The 20,787-nt window shown below is 34.1% G+C and overlaps 2 protein-coding genes and 1 pseudogene across 2 annotated transcripts; 1 reads left to right on the top strand and 2 right to left on the bottom strand.

Moving 5' to 3' along the window:
* Positions 1-2,681: 2,681 nt before the first annotated feature.
* On the bottom strand, positions 2,682-3,360 carry LOC132546782 (uncharacterized; annotated as a pseudogene).
* Positions 3,361-9,121: 5,761 nt separating this feature from the next.
* On the bottom strand, positions 9,122-10,612 carry LOC132546820 (uncharacterized). Its single transcript, XM_060210536.1, has one exon. It carries the CDS (start codon positions 10,610-10,612, stop codon positions 9,122-9,124), a length of 1,491 nt encoding a protein of 496 aa, XP_060066519.1.
* Positions 10,613-13,751: 3,139 nt separating this feature from the next.
* On the top strand, positions 13,752-20,196 carry LOC132546866 (monomeric sarcosine oxidase-like). Its single transcript, XM_060210593.1, has 9 exons — positions 13,752-13,848; positions 15,700-15,769; positions 15,970-16,026; positions 16,545-16,676; positions 16,942-17,155; positions 17,974-18,140; positions 18,415-18,601; positions 19,258-19,391; positions 20,013-20,196. The coding sequence occupies exons 1-9, from the start codon at positions 13,752-13,754 to the stop codon at positions 20,194-20,196; spliced, it is 1,242 nt and encodes a 413-aa protein (XP_060066576.1).
* Positions 20,197-20,787: the final 591 nt, after the last annotated feature.

The raw sequence follows: 20,787 nt of genomic DNA, 5'->3' as shown, positions 1-20,787 counted from the left end.
TACATTTAAAGTTTCAAATTTCAGTGTGTCTGTAGTATTTTGTCAGCGTGGCAGTGTCTTAATGTGACTGTAGCAAATCATTTTACACATTACAAATTTATTATGCAAAATTTGACCAGATGTGTAAACATTAGCATATTTTCTAATCTTGATGTGTACTGATGAACTTTTTAAAAAAAATTGATATGTAATTTCCCTTGCTTGGAAAATTTTCCTTGCTTGAAATGGTTTCTTCATCTGAAAAATGATACCACAGCTTATTTCTGCCATTCTAGTGAAAGATAGTTCTTTTAAGTAATATATACAATTTCTTATGAACTGCTGTAAATTATTACTGTTATATGAACACCTCATCAGTCAATGCTGGCTTTTTAACAACCATCACTGTTTCATTTTGTACCTGTAAATTGGAAAAAAAAAGACTGCAGGAGATTTGTCATTCAGTTAGTTGTGAGATTTTTTTTCCATTTTAATTTTGAAAATGGTGTAAAATAGGAGGCCTTCTTTACAATAATATGCCAAACTGAATTGTAGGTTTAGAGGTAAATTTGGTTTGTAAATCATTTTGTATTACTTACAAAATATGTAATAAATTATTGATAGATGAAAAGAGAGCTTGTGTCATGTGTATTTGTAGCAGTATTTGTGTGTTTAAATTTCGAGCTCACAGTTAAGTCATATTGTTATTGCTAACAATATTTAATGATTTATTGTGAATTTGGTTATTATAAAAATTAAGAAAATTCATGAAAAACCTTATGAAAATATTTCACCAGTACAAACATTTGCATTCTTTTTACTGTAACTTTTCTTCTGAAATAAGACTTGAATCTGCTGAAAAGAATATAAAGTGTGTTGTGTTGAAATAATGTGCAATTTCATACATACTACTTTTAAACTACAGGTTCTGAATCATATTCACCTCTCCCTCTCTTTCCAACTTTACTTCTAAGAAGTAAAAATGTCACATTTCAACATATCTTGCAGATTTTATGCTGGACATATTTCACATTTAAGATTACGTTAAGAATGCACTGCAGGATCAAACACATGACTGGATAGTATTCAACGATCTTTTCGTCTTGCATGTTTTAAGTTCAAACTCAAGTTTCAAAAACAACTTCTTATCGCGCAGTTATGGTTAATACCTAAATAATCATGTTTAAGTCTCTGATAACTCCAGCATGGTCTTTGAACAAAACAATTTATGTAGCCCTGTGTCAAGGAGACCCAGTGCTGCAACATGTCCAGTGACAAAGTGCAGTGGTAGATTTAAAAGTAGATAATGATTTAGATTAAAGAGATAAAATTCTTCCTTGGCCTTGTAATTTTATCCTGTAGCAGAGCAACAGAATCCAATTAGATGTATGTGACAGAATATTGCTTCTTTCATAAATATTATGTTTTGTTACCTAGCTTTTTCTGCTTTGTCAATGCACCAGAATTCTCTTATTCCTATGGAACACCTGGTCGTATTCCTCTTGCACTGTTTAAGGGTCTCTGTGTAAGTCTTTCTTTTTGTTCACACTTAAACCTCGTTTCATTTATTTTGAGTTTGAATTAAGACTCGGTATTCATCAGTATAAGCTTGTTTTGTTAGGGTTAAGATTATTAATTTCATGTTTCCAAGTTCAAGTGACAAAAAACTGAAAATGCATCAAAACTTTGAATTGTTCTGGTAAGTTCAGGGTCAATACTAGAAATACAATTAGTAAACAAGTGGTTCTGTTTTTGGCTGAGGGATGACATGGTACGTTTCTGTTAGGTTGATAAAGTTGACTTAATCAGAATGTTCTATCTACCCTGATTGTCACCTATATTTGTTTTATGACAATATAATCTGGTACATTTATAGGAGTCATATCCATTGTATGTTATCTAATGCAGTTTTTATATTTTTTCTCAATCCTAATACAATACATATTGTTGTTTCTCTTTATATAATGTTAGTGTTTCACATAAAGGTAGTGCAATACTAGCATAGTTATAAACCGTTTTGCTTCATTGCGGCAAAAATTAATGAAATCATCAACTTAAATGTTGAGATTTAAGTGCTATATACTTGATTATACATGTATATCTTGTTTTGTCTTGTTCTTGAACTCAATTCACATCTGTCAAGAACCAGTTTTAGAAGTATGATAAAGATATATTACAGTGTTTTGGGAGTTGATAATAATAATAAATAAAACAGGATTAGTCTGAATCAAGTATTGGCCATTCTCAAAATCATCAGATCACAGATCTATGTATATGTATATGTAGATAACTTATATCTATGTAGGTCTCTGCTCAGATAAATGCTGACTGTAGACTAATATTTAAACTAGATCAAGTATTAAATTTAACCAGATAAACAAAACTAAGTAAATAACTGGATCTGGACAAGATAGATCCATATTTTCATTCAATGGATAAAAAATAACATTTAAGAAAAAAAAAACGTTTACAAAAGAAAAAACGAAAAAAAAACAAATGTAAATTTGAATTGCTTTATTATCATATTGTGTATATCCTAAAAAGCAAGCTGAACATGAATGTATGCTGAGTGTTCACAATAAATATTTGGAGACAAATAAATCATACACGAGAAGCTTAACAAGACATTTTCGGACTGATGTGAAATGTGCGGCGATAAAATAAAGTGTCAATGTATTTTGCTAAATGTAAATTTATGGGGCTCCTAATACATCTGATAATACAGTATCATGTCTATTGAATTCAGGCAGAAACACAATCAAAATTAGTCCTTGTAATATTGCAGTAGCTGTATTATCCACTCTGTCGAATCTGTCTCCAGCTCCGTCCACAACACATTCCCTACACTAACGCCAATAGCTCCCTGCTCACGATTGTTTCTGTGTAAAGTCCTAACGAACTGTCCGGAACCATTGATTAATTCCACCGTATACGTTTTGTAATCTGCAATTGCTAAGTTCCCAAAAGAGTCATATGAAATTGAATTGGGACCAAATAAATGTGTTGGTGCTGGCTCCTTGTCTTGAATCCCTTCTCCTCGATATTGAAACTTCACGTCAAGTGTTTTATCAAACACTATGATGTGACTTCTCCAGCTACTAATATTATCAGTATCACTGCCAGTGGGTTCTCCATTTACAACAGCTATGTTGCCAGTTAGCGGACATTGGGCGATGGAAGCAGGCGACACTACCCCTGAAGCATCTCGTGTAGATTGATGTAGTGTCACGCCATTTCCATCGTAAACTGTCACTTTACACTCCGACCCTACAACAACGTTGCCTTCCTTCGTCACACACAGATAGAAAGGTTCATCATCAGTATTAAACCTTTTAACAGGCACATCTGACGTTGTAGGAACTTCATATACTGCCTTTTCATTTAAACAACAAAACCAGAGATGTTTAGTATGAAGTGCTATACTGATATCGGCTATGTTGGTTTGATGACTCACCCTCCGTTCCACGGATCCTTTGTTATCCACAAGGACAACCGTCCGGGACTGACTGTCCGATATCCACGCATGTCCATCTTCAGTTGGATGGATGGACGTAATGTTACTTGAGTAGTTGAACTGTGAAATCACAGTTGGATTGTCCAGAAATTCAAACGGATTCCTTGTTCCCGACATGTCCTTCTGTGCGAATCGATTTTTACCAGCTTAATACTCACAGCACAGCGCACTAGACCGACTCACTTACTACTTTCATTCATCCAGACTGCCTCTCTGTACAACATCAAATGTGGCGATCAATACTTTTGTCTCGTTATGTAATTTTGTTAAAGTCGACGTGTGTAAATTACCCGCCATTTTACAACCTTGTCAAGGTAATATCAGCTGTAAATTTACATGATAAAAATGGCAAGAGATAACGAGATTGTTTACTCTAGAATACCTGTACATGTATCTATTGTGTAGCTTAAAATGTGCTGATATATATTCACGAACACAGTCTCTACTCCGGCTAATAACTGTGCCGGTGTGCTACATGTATGCACGAACACATTAAAAACGTGTTAAGAAAATCACCCATTCGTTTCGCTTTATTCTTGTTGTGTAATGAAAATCTTTTTAACAATATTTCCGGCCACATTAGTTCCCTTAGTTTGTGTAACATAAGATCGACATGAACACACTACCCACTTATGGGTTTGTACATTGTTTTCTGTTATCAGTAAAACCATTTATTGTCCTTGTCGACAAGTATTTTAAGGTAGTTTGCTGTCATTTATTAGTACTTTAAAATGTGTCCTTTTAGATGTTGTATTACTTTGTGTTAAGGTATCTTTATATATAAATATACAGATGTATATATCACGACTTACAATGTAACTACAAGAACTGTTATGATAAGTCGTATGGTTATCCCCGTTGCAGTAATTCACATGCTTAACTGTATACTGCAAGGTGTCATTTTTGATACATACTACTGTTACACTTAAGTCACGTGATTTATAATAAACTAATTACTGATTTAGTAAGTCACGTCAGTTGCTGTAAACTAATTACTGTCTTAACCTAGTCACGTGGTTTGCTGTAGATGATTACTGTTATACTAAGTCATGTGATTTGCTGTAGAGTAATTACCGTTATTGTAAGTCACGTGATTTACTGTAAAAAATTTACTGTTAATAAAACCACGTGGTTTACTGTAAACAAATTACTCTTATACTCAGTCACGTAATTTGCTGTAAAATATTTACTGTTACATTAAGTCACGTCGTTTACTGTAAACAAATTACTCTTATACCCAGTCACGTGATTTGCTGCAAACTAAGGGACGTCATGTGATTACTGTGAACAAAAAGTCGCATAATTTACTGTGGCCTAATTAAACTACATCACATGATTTAATGTAAACTGATGTATTACACTGTACCACGTGATTTTATGGTACAGTAGACTAAAATAGACTAATTACAGAACGTCCATTTACTGTAGATTAACTACTGTAGCTCACGTCGTTTACTGTGATTATTACTGTTACACGAAGTCAAGGGCTTGACTGTAAGATTCACTATTTTGTAAATATTGTTATTGTATTGATAGATCACTTTATTAACAGTAAACTTTCCGTTTCTTGTTTTATAATTTAACTGTAAATAAATCATTGATATAAATTATCGACACAGTTCTCACTAAATCACTGGCTTATTAGCTTTTCCAGAAACCTATCTTTGATCAATAGCGATCGCTATTCGAAAACATAACCTCATGTAAATCGTACATGGAAAAAAAACACACAATAAAAATGTAAGTGTGGAAGGGACTTTATTTAAAACTCAAATTTGACTTAACAGGGACAAGGAGAATAAGAACACGTTGGGTATTCACTCATATACATATTACTCATGCTCAAACACAAATTTTGTGTTAACCTCAAATAACTCATTGATAAATCTGATTTCTGATGTATAAACATGATTTCGTGAATATGGGCCCAGGTGTTCCTCCGAAGAAGCGTCCTCTGATTCATCGATGACATCGTAATTATATCATTAATGAAATAGTTTTTCATTTTACTTTGCCTTCCTTCAAAAATATAAATCTTGGATACTTTTTTTAAACATTTTCTTCAGGTAGGTAATGTCTTTAAAATAGAAGTTTTTATTATCAACAAATAGAAGATTTCAGTGTGACGTCTCGATGACAACAATGTCACACTTATCACACTTATGACAGTATTGTCATCGCAAGTGGTACAATGCAATACAATGTATCTATTTTGTTTTAAGGGGAAAGTATCTAATGCATAGTGGAATAATGAAATACATTGTGTCTGTTTTGCTTTAAGGGGAAAGTATTTTAAGCGATATAAGACTGAAAGTGTCAAAGAGTTAAGTAACATAAGGAAACTAATGGCATAGCTCAGGAAAAAGGATGCGTTAGTTAAACACCAGAATTTGTTTTGTACTCTCGTTCTGACCAGTATATGTTATAATATATAATTGGTTATAGTGAATAGTGGCGTGTAAAAATGATCGATTCAAAATGATCATTATCTTCACCAAAATTCCATAAAACTAGGGCAAAAATCTGACCGAAAGAAAAATTTAAACAAAGACCCCTAAAAATTTTAAAGGGAATTAAGATTAGGTGTTTTGGAAGATTAATGCATTACCAGCAATCTTTCCTGTAGCGTGCTGCGCATGCGCAAGCCTGAGTCGATTGTTTCCCTGTACTGTTACTATAGATTATATAGAGAGAAAATCTTTAAAATTGAATAAAGCATTTTTTCGTTTAAATGACAGTATTTTTCCCGTATACATTTGGATGATAATTTTATAAACTTTAATATGGTATTTGAAAAAAAAAACAAAAACAAAAACAAAAAATAAGTTTTGAGGAATTGGTGCCTTTCTTGAAAGTTCAAAAATTTATTTACTATGAATAAAGAAGGATTTCCACTAGAAATTCGCCATATCACCGAATTCAAAATTAGATTAAAATATTTCCCAAAATTTGTGAACATTTTTCCCCTATAGGTTAATTTCTCAATCTATCCAGGATTCCGACACTAATTTTTTTTTAAAAATAAGTGTTTGGGAATCGGTGCCTTTTTTAAGATATATGTACATAGGTGTAGATTCAGAAGCCTCATTTTACGCTGATGTGACGTCATGGGACCAGTGTTATCGGGTCTCTGTACACTGTATTGACTTACATATCAGTATATACTCAAGTGTAAATATGGCGTAATTTCAATATTTTATATTTGATAATTAGAATTATATACTAGTTAATTTGTTTAGTTTGTTTTAGTTCAGCACTTTGACAGTGTACACCCATTATTAAACACACTGCCTAAAACATACATTAAAATGAATATGTACGCGGGACAGGTGCAAGTTAAAACTAAGATAGTAATCACAATTTACCATAATTAATTAATATAATGTGTACATGAAATTGAATATTATTGTATCACTGTAAATTTAACATCAATCAATATGAACTGGACAAGGAGATGTATATAGGCATTGCCTGTTATCTCATCCTTTTGTGTAAGAACATCAAACACAATCAAATGTGTTGAATTAAATTGAAAACTAGCAAAGCACAACCGATTCAGTTTTTTTGCATCGATGATTTAAACAAGATTAGACGTGCATATATCTTTAGTTTGCATTACGTTAATTTCTAAACAAGTTAATGATATATGAAGGAATGATTGATAACAGGAAGAAGAAAAAACTCTTCGCAATACTCTTTAAGTCCTCATATAAACATGTTACGTTATCATTAACGAGAGGATTATAACGGTACCTGTATCTAAAAAATTCTACCGTTACAAAACACATAACCTTATATAAACAACTATGGGAACAGACGGTCACCTACCATTAAAAAAAATACAAAACTATATATATATTCTTTACAATAATGAAAGTTTCCATTCTGTCAAAGTTCAGAACTATGCAATGTAAGTAACGTCCTGTGTCTTTATCATTGACAGATATGTGTATGCTCCGCGGGACCCCATATCGATTCGCACGCTTCACATCTGAGTCATTTGCAGTGTAAAATCAATATTGTCTGTATTTTTTCTGTTTATATTAATACTGAAAAATAAAACGTGGAGGGTCCTATTAATCCTGTTGTTCCTAAAATCTACGTTTTCTCTGTCCTATTAATCCTGTTGTTCCTAAAATCTATGTTTTCTCTGTCCTATTGGTCCTGCTGTTCCTAAAATCTACGTTTTCTCTGTCCTATTAATCCTGTTGTTCCTAAAATCTATGTTTCTCTGTCCTACTTGTCCTGCTGTTCCTAAAATCTATGTTTTCTGTGTCCTATTAATCCTGTTGTATCTAAAATCTATGTTTCTCTGTCCTACTAGTCCTGCTGTTCCTAAAATCTATGTTTTCTCTGTCCTTCTAGTCCTGCTGTTCCTAAAATCTATGTTTTCTCTGTCCTATTAATCCTGTTGTATCTAAAATCTATGTTTCTCTGTCCTACTAGTCCTGCTGTTCCTAAAATCTATGTTTTCTCTGTCCTTCTAGTCCTGCTATTCCTAAAATCTATGTTTTCTCTGTCCTATTAATCCTGTTGTATCTAAAATCTATGTTTCTCTGTCCTACTAGTCCTGCTGTTCCTAAAATCTATGTTTTCTCTGTCCTTCTAGTCCTGCTATTCCTAAAATCTATGTTTTCTCTGTCCTACTAGTCTACATGCTTTCTAGATGTAATCAAACTGATATTATACATATCAATTGCATTGCATAATTGAAATCCGTTATCACGTGTAAACATTTTCTTTGTTGTATCTAACACTCATTTTGTATTAATAGGCACTCTTCACTTGTATGTCCTTCGTACATTCTAAGGAAGGATGCGAATTATGTGCGCAAGGTTTATACTTCATCTGTTTTTGTACTATTACCTGTGAAAATGTAATAACTTTCCTGGCTCCTTGCGATAGAAAGAGATGGTATATCAATGGTTTTCACTAATTGTATCATCAGAAACCATGTATTGGTATTTTTAAGCATATCGACGATAAGAGTTTTATTGTTTAGGTTGTGCAAGGCATTTGCACCACAGTTCCTCGTGGACAATAATGTGATTCGTTCTATCGCAAAAATAACAACTCGAGTAGTTTAATTTAAGCTAAATTGTATCTTGGGAAAACCAGGAAACACTTTTGCTTCTTGGACCCACGAGGTTCTGTTTTGTCCGGATGGTATAATTCAATCATCCATACTGTTAGCCTTTAATATACCAAAGAAGTTTGTCTATAATGTTAATGGTATAAGCTGCCATCTACATATTTTCACAACCGATCAACAGATTCTTTACGCATTTGATCCAACTAACTCTGTCTACAATGTCAACCAACTCTTTGTTGGGATAGTGGAAAAATTGTTCCATCATGTTGCTTTTTTCAACTATCGAGCATTCTTATCAACCGAAATGTGCAAAAATAAAATAAATTAATCACTTGTTGGTTTGCAGTCAGTATAATACTTCCTTCCCATGATTTGTATTTGTGCTAAAATATCCTATATCCATGGACGAAATAAGGATAAGATATTATCGGTTACTATGAAATGACGGCCACTGTTCATTCAAGACCGTTCTTACCCTCATGTATTTAATAGAGTCGATTACCTCTTTGGATCCGATTAAGAAATAACATGAACATTCAGTTGGTGTAGTACTTGATCCTCAATATCTCGCGTTTGCCTGTTTCCGAGAGCAATAACGACCACAAAACGTTGTCAGGCTGCATGCCTATGTTTCCTTGCCATAACCCCTTCGCTGTGTGAATTCTTCTTATGTATGCGCCAGTCCCACTCATCAGCTCTATTGTGTTCCTTTTGTAGTCTGCCACGACCAAGTTACCCTTGTAGTCATACGCAAGGGATCCTGGTGCGAACGAAATTTCTTTGGAATCTGAAATATCCTCACCTCTGTAGACAAATCGGATATTTAAGTCTTGGTCAAAAACTATCACGTGACTTTTGGACTCGCTTTCATAATTCCCGTGCTCAGTTTCTTCATTCCCAACAGCGATGTTCCCAGTAACTGGACATTGCGCTATTTTCCAGGGTCTGACAATAGATGCTTGTGTTGTGTTTGACGTACTAAGCAAAATGGCTCCCGCTGCCGTGTAAAGCAATATTCTGTCTTTTGTGCCAACGAGAACACAATTTTGTGGAGTAACACACAGCCGACGCGGTTTGTCCCCAGTTTCGAACCTTGTGATTGGTGACTCTGCTGATGCAAGAGGTAGTTCGTGGATGGTATTCTTCTCCGAACTTGTAAACCAGATATGACCAGTCTTGGGAGCTACACACATGCTCCCTATTTCAACAGATAACTTCCGCACGGTGTTTCCAGTATTGTCAACAAGGGCAACACTGTTCTTGCTGGGGACCCACGCATGTTCCTCCAATGTTGGGTTAACTGATAAGACTTCATCATCATATCTGAATCTAGATAATATTTTGGGTTTCTTCATCAGTTTGTGCATTGCATCACATATTCCCAAAGCTTGTTGTAGCAGCCCAGTAACATTTTCCAGTGGAAAAACATCGACCTTCTCCATTACCGGAAGTTCAGGTATCACTTGCTGACCCAGGTCTGGTAACGTGTCAGAAGCATCGAATATCTCCACTTCAGTCCCATTTTGTAGGGTTTGTTTATACTCACTACACTTATCTACAAGATTGCGATGCATGTTGTTTAGTTGATCCTTGAACTCAAGAAGTAGTTTTGCGTTCATATTTTCCATTTTGTCACAAAGAGAGACAAATTGCCCGGTTAAAGTGTCTATCTCCTCTTTGCACTTGTTCGCTTGTGTTTTCATTTTCTTCCCAAGCTCCTTAAACAGTGTGCTGTTTTCTTCTAGCTTCAAATCGATTGACTGTATTTTCAGTTTCAGTTTTCGTAAATCTCCGCTTTCCACGTTGTTTATAAATGTTCTGATTTCTTTCATCTTTTCTTTAGCAACTTCAGAGATGTCCAGCAGATCGTGTTGTTTGCAATATTGCTCAGAAATACCACATTTTGAACAAATTAGAGTCCTACATGTCGCACAATAGTAAACGACATCTTTTTGGTTGTGTTGTATACATTTGGTACTTCCCTTAACTCGGACTGGTTTCTGTGCGGTGGAGTCCCTGGAAGCCATGGTGCAGCCTGGCGAGTTTCCTAGTCAGAGAATAACACTTTAATACCGAAAGTAGATCTGTTATGGCCGTCTCAATGTAAAAACCTGGAATTTCCGGAAGTACCTCACGTGATCGTTGCATGGGAGTATCCTTATGTATATAATGCACATGATATACAGTAGTATAGTTATCTTAACTACCACATAAACCCATCTATATGATTGCACCACATGTAGTTAAAAGCAAAACTGGGATGTTACTTTTGTTATAGATAACAAATTATAAATATACATGTGACGTGGTAACATAAATATATGTTGTACTTGTGTGTCAACACATGTGCTTGTATTGTTATTTACAGACGGGTAACAGTTATTGGGTATGTAAGCCAAGCGTGACGTGCTGACAACTCCTCCTGTGTGTATCATTAAGTAGATTTATACATTGTGTATAATACAGATTGATTTAAACATATTTTATTGCACATAATTATCAAGTAAATTGGACACAAATTTACAACTCACATAAAACCCTTTCCAAACATATTAATACACATGCATCTGTTCCTTCTCCATGCAAGCGAAACTGGTGATACACTGTCCACATGTCAATCTTCATCACTTCTGGTGTTCTTTATACTTTCTCCTTGTCACCCATTGCTTTCTGGAATATCCGTTTCCACGGCTAACACAGTGAAGGAGCAGGTACATGGTTCACACATACAAATGCATTTCCATTATATCAATTTTAGACGTTAACATCGCATTTCTTTCATAAAGATATCAGTGATATCATTTACAAATATTAATAGTATAGATTATAGGACTTCAAAAGTGTGAGGAAGAGTGGCATAGAGAAATTCAAAGACGTATTTGCTAATTAAAGTACCCGTGTTACCAAGAGATATCAAGCACGGAATATGTATGTCTATTTTGTGTATAACCCTATGTACATTTGTTGATTTTTAACCACTGAACATATCTTTTTCCTGCGGCGTCACTGTGAAAATGAAAAAATTAAACACGATGAAAAAATTTTCAAAAAGAAAAATTAAAAACTGGTTGATGATTGTAACACATCCGTAATGATATATTATCCTGTGACACACATATATCTTACTCAAAGGTACAAAAATCTTTTACAAATGACAATTCCAGAAACTCAAACATAAGGGATCGCCTCTAGTAGTTTGCATTGAACGCTGTGTTCGGTAAAGGGTATTGTGCAAGAAAGTGAAGGATATTAAGACACCAGAAACCTTTGTATATGATGTCACCTGAGAAAGCAACCAATATCTGCAGCTGACCATGTACATATATCTAAGTTATATGATGAAAACGATTCTTATAGTTATACAAGAATTAATATATTAAATTGTAGCCAAAATGTTAATAGCGTTTCCAAATAACAGACTAATGTAATTTGATAGCATGTATTCAAAAAATAAGTGATGCATAGTTTAGTTTTAGGAAACAATTTGTCTACCACTAATGATATATGTTTGACAATAAAAGTAATTAATAAGAAAGAAAAGATACTGTTGGTTTTAGATTACAAAAAGGCGTTTAATTTTGTTAATAGATAAAATGTGTGGCACAAGATTGCTAATGAAGTAGTAGAAGATAACATATTCAATGGTATACATTCGTTGTACAATGTTGTAAATTGCTGTATTTAATTCAATGATTCAATGTCTGATTTTTACTTAGTAAATACAAGAACGGTTTGTTCCATTAAGAATTTATATCGCCTATTTAATTTTCTCTTTGTGTTAATGAGATACATTTGCTACAAATTACTGTCGTTCTACAGAACACCACACGTTAACCTATTCTTGCTAATAAATGCAGATTAGCAGAATATTGTTACAATACACTGATAAATGGAGTTCAACTGTATCAAAATAATGATTGTTTTCAGAAATAGTGGTAGACTAGGGGATTAATTATAATAAATAAATTAATTAATTAATTAATTTATCAATAATTACAGTTTTAGTTACTTTCAATGAGAAATTCAAAAGAAAAAAATTACAGGCCTTGGCACGACAAAGAGAGTAAGGAGGAGGAAAATGCCTAACCCACATTTGTAGCGTTGATATTTTTGACTGTAATCACTCGGATAGATAGCAGAGGAGTCCCCATCGCTTCTACAGCTGATCCTTGTGTATATTGAGATCCCTGATGTATGTACACCTCCTGAAGGGTAACGCTATACTGTTTCTTGTCTCCACTGTGTATTGCACACTTGATATTATTGTATATTGTATTTTCATTTCAACATATTGGTTGCTATATTCTGGAAAGAAACAGGACTTTTACATTGCGGAAGAATTGAATATCTGTTTCCCTATAGAAAAATTGTACAAAAGACATTACAGTGAATAGCAGCTTCGAATGCAAATTCATTTAGATTTAATGTACGGCGAAACAATGAATTGAAATGCATCATACAGCTGTTTTTTCCTTCTATGGCTCGACAGCGATGCTTAGGGCCTAAATGTTCAACCTAGAAGACGACCGAAGATTATCGTAATCCCGATGGGGAGGTGCACTAGCCCCATAATTTAGTAAATGACGTAAAATTCACATATTTGATCATTTTAGAAGAATATCTAATGACATAGTTACCACCTACAGTAAGCGATTAAATGACTTTTTAAGATGTCATAGTAATCTCATTGAGACGATTGTACGATATTAGTTTGCCCGTTTGTTCCGTTGTTGTATATATTGTTCACATTTTTTAGAACGTGACATGACTTACTTTGGTTGAGCAAGGTTTATATGGCGGGTGTTTGGATTATGATTACGTTGGTTTTTTTCTTGATGATTTACGATTGTGCTCTTGCGTTCTGGAAATGGTTTCATATAGGTTAAACAGAAAATACTGAACAACCGATCAGAGTATTTCGATGCTTTATATCATATTTGTTCTTTCCAGGAGTAACGAACACGCATGATAATAAATTTTCTTATCAACTGTATATCATCTATGTAAATACACAAATCATCAGTAACATCTGTCAAATACATTGTCAAGTAAATTTAAATATACAAATATTGACCAAGGTAGATAACATGAGGCCTCCCATCTATACGTCTTGGTAAGATAAATAGACTAGATGCATTGTATTCCGTCTCAGTCACTCAGCTAAACATGGAGACCGATAGACGGTTCTATTCCTATATCGTTGTTGGATGTGGAGGGGTTGGAAGTGCGGCGGTGTACTGGCTGTCACGTCGGGCCGGCTCAGGTAAGCAATCGAGGTATTTTAAGATAAGATGTATTTTTGATGTTAATGCTATACGTGCAATTCATAGTCACAATTTTTTTCGGTTAACATAAACGTATTTTTGATATTTTTGTATTATGACTTACTTTACTGTAGACGTGAAAAGTTACGAGTGGGGGTGGGGGGAGGGGGGGGGGGGGGGGGGGGGAGGAAGATACAGTGAATAAGCAAAGGCCATTCGATCGCTTAAATTTCACCCATTGATACAAATTTGTGACGTATTACATACATATAATCAAAGTCTTGAGGGTACTTAGAGATGTTGTGTATGATGTATAGAAATAAAGGAACAAAGCAAGTGGTTATCATAATATAACTTTATGAAGCTTTCCAGGATAATGTATTTTCTATATATGACAAGTATCATCATGACCAATGACTCGATAAACTTGCCTTTATGACAAAATTTGGACGAGAATTAAATTTCAAAAAGTGACCTTGAATTTTAACCTATGATGCATTTGCTTGTCTGAGGTATGTAGGTCTAAATGAACATACATATGGAATTAAAATGTTGAAAAATTGGTTGATTTAAGCGATCACACAAATTAACAGTGACTAGAGTATGTCCAAGTTGAACAAGTTCAGAGAATGATGATGTGTTATACCAATGCTAGGTGGGTTAAAGAATAGATCCTAAAGAGACATTTACAACATATTTTTTTTTTCTTTTAGTTGAAATTGGTTCCAAAATCAGAAGTCAGTTTACGTCAAGTCCTAAACTAAGATCTTAAGTGAGAAATGTCATGAACATTTCCACCTATTTTAAAATCAAGCAGCTATTGCTACGATTTCGGCAGTTAGTTAAACGCCACCAATGTGATGGCGGCCATCTTAAGTCCGTGTCGGAACCAAGGACTTAAACTATCTATATGTAAGTCTGTGGAAAGACTGGAGCAAAAGGCTGCTTCGTAGTGGTAGGTTTTGGCCAACAAACTGGGAGTTTTCTTTTTTTTCTTAAGATACAGTTATGTTTTATCGATTCTAAAAAAAAAGAAAAATAAATGAAGCAAGTCTGACAATATAAAGATTAACTTTCTTACCTCAACAAAACAGAAAGTTTACCCTTTATTAAGTATACTTGTCGAATTCCAAAAGCAGTTAACCTGCTTACTTGCTGATAATATCATATTAGATATGTATTGCACTGTTCAGAATATAATCATGTACCTAACGTTGTTCTGAAATGATCAGATAAATGAAAGTAATAACCTTTATTGATATATGGGATTATTTCATTTCCTCATATGGATTTTACATACATTTGATCAAGTTGGATTTTCCTCAGTCGCAACCTTCAACATTGACGAATCATAGAAATACGAAAAAGATATATATACATATACTGTTTAATTCATGGTTTGACTCTACTGTATCTAATTCTACATTTGTATTTAAAGATGCCATTCACTTGTGTCATTTGCGGACGCTAGTTCCTTCCTCATCGAACGTTTATATTTTATATAGATCGTTATTTAAGTAATTAAAAACACACAATATAGAAACTAGGGAATATAGGTGAATTGTAGCAAATATAACATAACGTTTCATAAATGACATATCAAGAAGCTTAAACTCGTTTTGATATCATATGAAACAACTGCACGTTTAAGACAACGTATGTTTTCGAAATATTTAACAGATCTTCTATAGTCTATAGGAGAGAAACGAAATTTATTTATATGTTCATGCTATGGCATTTCGTCTAAGTGCAGTAAGATAGAAGCATTCGAGTGGTGAGGATTTCTTACAATAATAAAAAAGGTAGTGTTATACCTTTTTAACATTAATACAATAATTTTTACTTGACAGATGTTTTAGGCCTAGAGCAGTTCGAACTCGGTCATAGTAATGGCGGATCTCAGGACCATTCCAGAATTATGTGAGAATTTGTCAATATTTTCCAATTGTTTAAACAATTTGGATTTGTTAATTCAAAAGCGAATTGATGAGTGTGATAGTGGTTTGTAGACCGATATATTGTGGAAATGTCAATCCAGCTATATTAAATGTAGAATGTAGAATTTTATCTACAGTTTTTTACACAACTGACAGTAATTTTGTTGTCATTCTTTCACCTAGACGTTTAGCCTACCACGACGATCGCTACACCAAGCTCACACCAGATACATTCAAAGCGTAAGTAAAGTTAAAAACTGTTCAGAAAAAAAATGTCAAGTGGGAAATCTTGGTATGTTTACGAAGTCAGAAAATTATTCTGATTTAAACACATTCGGTGCTGTTAGTGTGTGTCTGGGACTAAGCGTAAATAGTCAAATTAATACAGTTATAGTTTATCAACTCTTTATTAGAGTGTAGACGTAGTATGTAGGGTACCGACAAACCATAACGACTAAATATATTTCATTAGCAGATCTAGGGCAGAGGTTAATATTAAAAGTATTGTACCGAATCTCAAAGCATCGCACGAAATCAAACAAAAAAGTTTTACTTATAAATTTAGATTACTTAAAGAAATAATAAACAAGAAAGGATTCGAAATGAATAGAACTAAATATGAAAATTGCACTGAAAAATTATATTGATCTCCAGTATATTCCCTGTTAAGAATCTGCAATCATTATTAACAACTAAGATTTATTTTGTAGGTGCGATTAGTAAATTCTTTTTATTTGCAAAAACTTTTATCATTCAAGATGGCGAGAGGTTGAGGACGAATCGGGAATCAAATTAGTCCACATGACTGGCGGTGTTCAGTTTGCCAAACGAGACGAGATGGGCAAGGTCATCGACGAATATGCTAAAGCTATGGACACAAATAAAATCAAGTGAGAGGCATTTCAGTGGTGTAATATTAGTACATATTTTCATAATCAGGTTCCACTGGTGTGGTAAACTAAATGTCTGTGGTTCTTAATAATTTTCTTGTTTTTATTATTCTCATATATTTATGTCCATAACTTGTATTTATGACTTTTTCTTACATGGTCACAAAAAGGTAAGGCTAAATTGAAAGTAAGAAATAGATTTACTTACGTAGGTATTATGAACACTGTAACAATGCATTTCTACTGATTAAACAATTTAATTTAGGTATGACCGAATGAAGGGTTCGGCACTACGGAAACGCTTCCCCCAATTTGAAATAGATGATACTTATGAGGCAGTTTATCAACCAGAAGCGGGCCTGGTAGACGCAGCTATGGCTAACGCCGTTCACATTCAACTTGCCGAGGGGAGGGGAGCACGAGTCATAGATAACTGCCCTGTGAAAGGCGTGGAACGGGCAAAAGATGGGAAAATTACTGTAAGTATTCCATTCGTTATTTTTTAAAAAATTCATGCAAGCATCGTAGAAATAAGAATGCATTTCAAAGCTTGATGAATTGCTGAAACAAGACAGCTATATGGTGAATAATTGAATTTCATACTTAAAACTTTCTTAACTATTCCATCATGATTTCATTTTGAAAAACCAGAAAGAGTTTCGTGCATATTTCTCGTATTAGCTGAAACTAGTGAACCGATTATTTAGATGTCAGAATATATTACAACATTGAAGCATCTCATCACATCAACTATAGACATGATATGATAAAACTACCTATGTTGCAAATGATGTTTTCGTATGAGGCGACTAATGTGATCGTACGTCTCTAATTCGACTTATGTGATACTTTCATAACCACGGTGTTTTAACGTACCTCTTCAAATGGTTATATGGTTTATCGCCATTGCGATATTTAGAGTTCGAAAATCCTAATCTCGGTTTCGGAAACGATTTGATACTACCGCGGAAAGAAAATGCTTAAACATACCCCGCATTTAGGCAAATGAACTTGATATCATCATGCAATATCTGATAAGTATCATTTTGAAGAGTGATAATATACCTACAGGACATGTTGCATCAAAATATTTTTGTGTGTTAAGTAGGCGAATTATGCGAACAGTTAAGAACTTTCCAGCTGAGCACCAGCGGCTTCTGCTTTTCAAGGGGAAGGATTGGGAGTGGGGTGGTATCCGGGTGGTATCCGGGTGGTATCTATGATGATATTTCAATGATGTGACTATTGCAAGAATATCTAAGTTTGATGATGTTATGTCAAATTGTTCGTTATTTAGGTGTACACTACAAAGGGGGTTTTCCAGTGTCGCCGTCTGGTGGTGGCCCCCGGAGCATGGATCAATCATGTGCTTGGATCTGTAGGCGTTCACATTCCAATTTATGTCACTCAGGAACAAGTGACTTACTTTGCAACTCCAAACGTAAAAGATTTCACCAAAGAAAGGCAATATATCTTTTCGCAATTTTTACATATTTTGTTTTAAGAGAAAAAAAAATAGCTATGCCATATCAAGTTAAGCTTTTCTATCATAACAAGAATTACCTAATTCAGAAGAGACTAACATTTCATATTTTCATTTGTTGTTTTTCATAATGAAAATATTAATACTTAGGTGAAAGATAGGAAGTGTTTTCATATTCATCAGTTTTAATGTATTAATAAAGGTTGACAATTTGATATTAGTAGTTTACACTTCTGCTTAATTGTCAAATTTCAGATATCCGATTTGGATTTACCATTCACCGAAATACGACTTCTACGGACTACCCATACATGGTAACTCTGGTAGTAAGATTGGCATAGACGCTGGGGGGCCAGTAGTCACAGCCGACACACGAACCTTTGAACCAGACAAAATTAGGGAGGATGCCTGCATAGCACACCTACAGAAGACCATACCTAAGGTACATTTGTAGGCGAAATTTATAAACTCAGATGTGGTCAATTGTAACCGTCGTCAGTTTTAGTTGTTGATATTCTCATTAAAATGATGTATCGATATCCACTTTTTAATTGCTGCTGGTTTATTGGATTTATGACCCCGTTAATTATCAGAGTCATTTTGAGGAGTGCTCCTTGTAGTAAATGATAGTTACCTCACAGAAGAATATACGGAAGGTCCATCGCCTATCCACTTCAAATAAAACTACAAATAAATAATGTTTGCATATTTCTACCGTATTCATGAATAACTATGAAAAGTCACTTATGTACTAACTATCAAACCAATAAAAACTATACCGAAGACTTACAAGGGGACACCGGAAGATAACGAAGAATTAAAAAAAATAGTGTTACAGACGTATAAATTGATTCTGCATCATATTTTAATCAATTTATAATTTCATTTCAGTCAATGAAAATAATGGTACATTATCAAAGTAAGAACCGGGACAGTAGGTTTTAAGAGGAAACCACCAGTATCATACATACGCAATATCTTCATCAATGCACCATACCCAAATATGTACTAGACATTTTGTTTACGTCGTGACACATACTATTGAATATAATATTATTCATGTGTAATAACCTTAACTTGCGTTATTGTTCTTTCTAGTCTCTTGGTCCTCTGATGTATACAAAGACCTGTTTATACACAATGCCTCCGGATCGTCATTTTGTCATCGATACCTGTGCCAAGACAGGATGGGATGACGTCATAATCTGCTGTGGTGCAGGACATGTATATAAGTGAGACTAAAGATCTATCAATATTGCAAGATTTCAATTTCAAGATTTTTATGAATCAAAAGGCAATATATAAATTAGAAAGGAATAGTTTCGCGTAATGATGATATTCTGTGTTCCTCGTTTGATGTAACGTTAGATGATTATTAGACTGTCAGGGCAATTTAAATATTTAAAAAAAAAAATAAATATTAAGTATGATATTCGCACATTGGATTAACTAAAGATAATTTGAAACACATCCGTTCTGTATGAAGTAACCTAAGAAGTGAAGAGATATCCTTGGGCCTTTTTCGTCATCAGGAATGTATCATTAGATAATGAACAATTTTAATTTCCTGGATTTTAAAACCATTTGCTATAGAAACGAAACAGCTGTTTCGTGTTATTTTCTCAAATAGAAGTCACATATTGTACTTGTTGCTAAAGTCAAATGAAGGAACGTTATGTTTTGTTTCGTTTCATCTTGCACAGAAGCCTCTCATTATTACAATTTTGAAACTACGTTTCTATCGAACTCTGTGTAATTCAGCTCCCTTTGTAACTTGGTCGATGTGTGCAGTCATATATACCGAACGAATAACAAGAATACATTATGTGTTTCTATGACATCGTAAATTTCAGATTTGCAAGTCTGGTTGGAAAGATTCTGACAGAAATGGCTGTTGATGGGAGGACCCAGTATGATATATCTCGATTCAATCTGGACCGTGAGGCCTTGACCGACCCAAATTGGAACCCCGTTTTATTTATGGGGACTGGAGGGAAGGTTCCGACATCTGCCGCTAATAAGTCATCAAAGCTGTAGTCATTTTACTATAACTGGAACAATCAATGACATGACACAGTAAAAATAAGATTTATTCACTCAGATAATAAATTAATGAACGGCCATTAGTGTTTTCAGAGGTATTCTAACGTGTGTCGTATTAATAAAGCCCAAAAATATTACTAAGAGTCTTTTGTTCTAGTTACACATATTTACAATAATATATGTTATGATGATATCAATACATGTGTTGCAAGCATTTTCTAAAACATTCTCTAATTTATTCCAATAATCTACTTCATATTCTGGCCTATAGATACATCATGACAGTAACTGATGTAATATCGATCGCTATCATTTCTACATTATCGTTATCAGGGTCTAGCCTTCTTTTAATATGCATTGTATTTTTGTAGTAAATAATAACTCCAGGTCCTGTCCTATCATGTCTATGGATATTATGGGAGTATGGTTAAGTGTGATGTGTCAGGTATATCAGGAATAAGGCTAATTTCAGTTAGGCAGAACAAAGGAAGTACAAGTACATGTTACAAAGAGGTCATAGATTTAGGTCAGTATCATTACACAGGGTAAGTACAAGTATATGTAACATAGAGGTCATGGATTTAG

Source organism: Ylistrum balloti, unplaced genomic scaffold (assembly GCF_031769215.1).
Source record: "Ylistrum balloti isolate Yb309-2 unplaced genomic scaffold, AGI_CSIRO_Ybal_v1 Utg369916, whole genome shotgun sequence".
Classification (NCBI taxonomy): Eukaryota; Metazoa; Mollusca; class Bivalvia; order Pectinida; family Pectinidae; genus Ylistrum; species Ylistrum balloti.
Note: the sequence above shows the minus strand (reverse complement) of the source record. Positions and strands in the feature narration are given on the sequence as shown.

What these genes read in the sequence shown, in the direction of transcription:
- LOC132546866 (XM_060210593.1), top strand. Translation starts at nt 13,752, where the DNA reads ATGGAGACCGATAGACGGTTCTATTCCTATATCGTTGTTGGATGTGGA. An exon ending in CAGGACCATTCCAGAATTAT is followed by an intron (nt 15,770 to 15,969) that starts GTGAGAATTTGT and finishes TCTTTCACCTAG; the next exon opens with ACGTTTAGCCTACCACGACG. An exon ending in CAAAAGATGGGAAAATTACT is followed by an intron (nt 17,156 to 17,973) that starts GTAAGTATTCCA and finishes TTCGTTATTTAG; the next exon opens with GTGTACACTACAAAGGGGGT.
- LOC132546820 (XM_060210536.1), bottom strand. Translation starts at nt 10,612, where the DNA reads ATGGCTTCCAGGGACTCCACCGCACAGAAACCAGTCCGAGTTAAGGGA.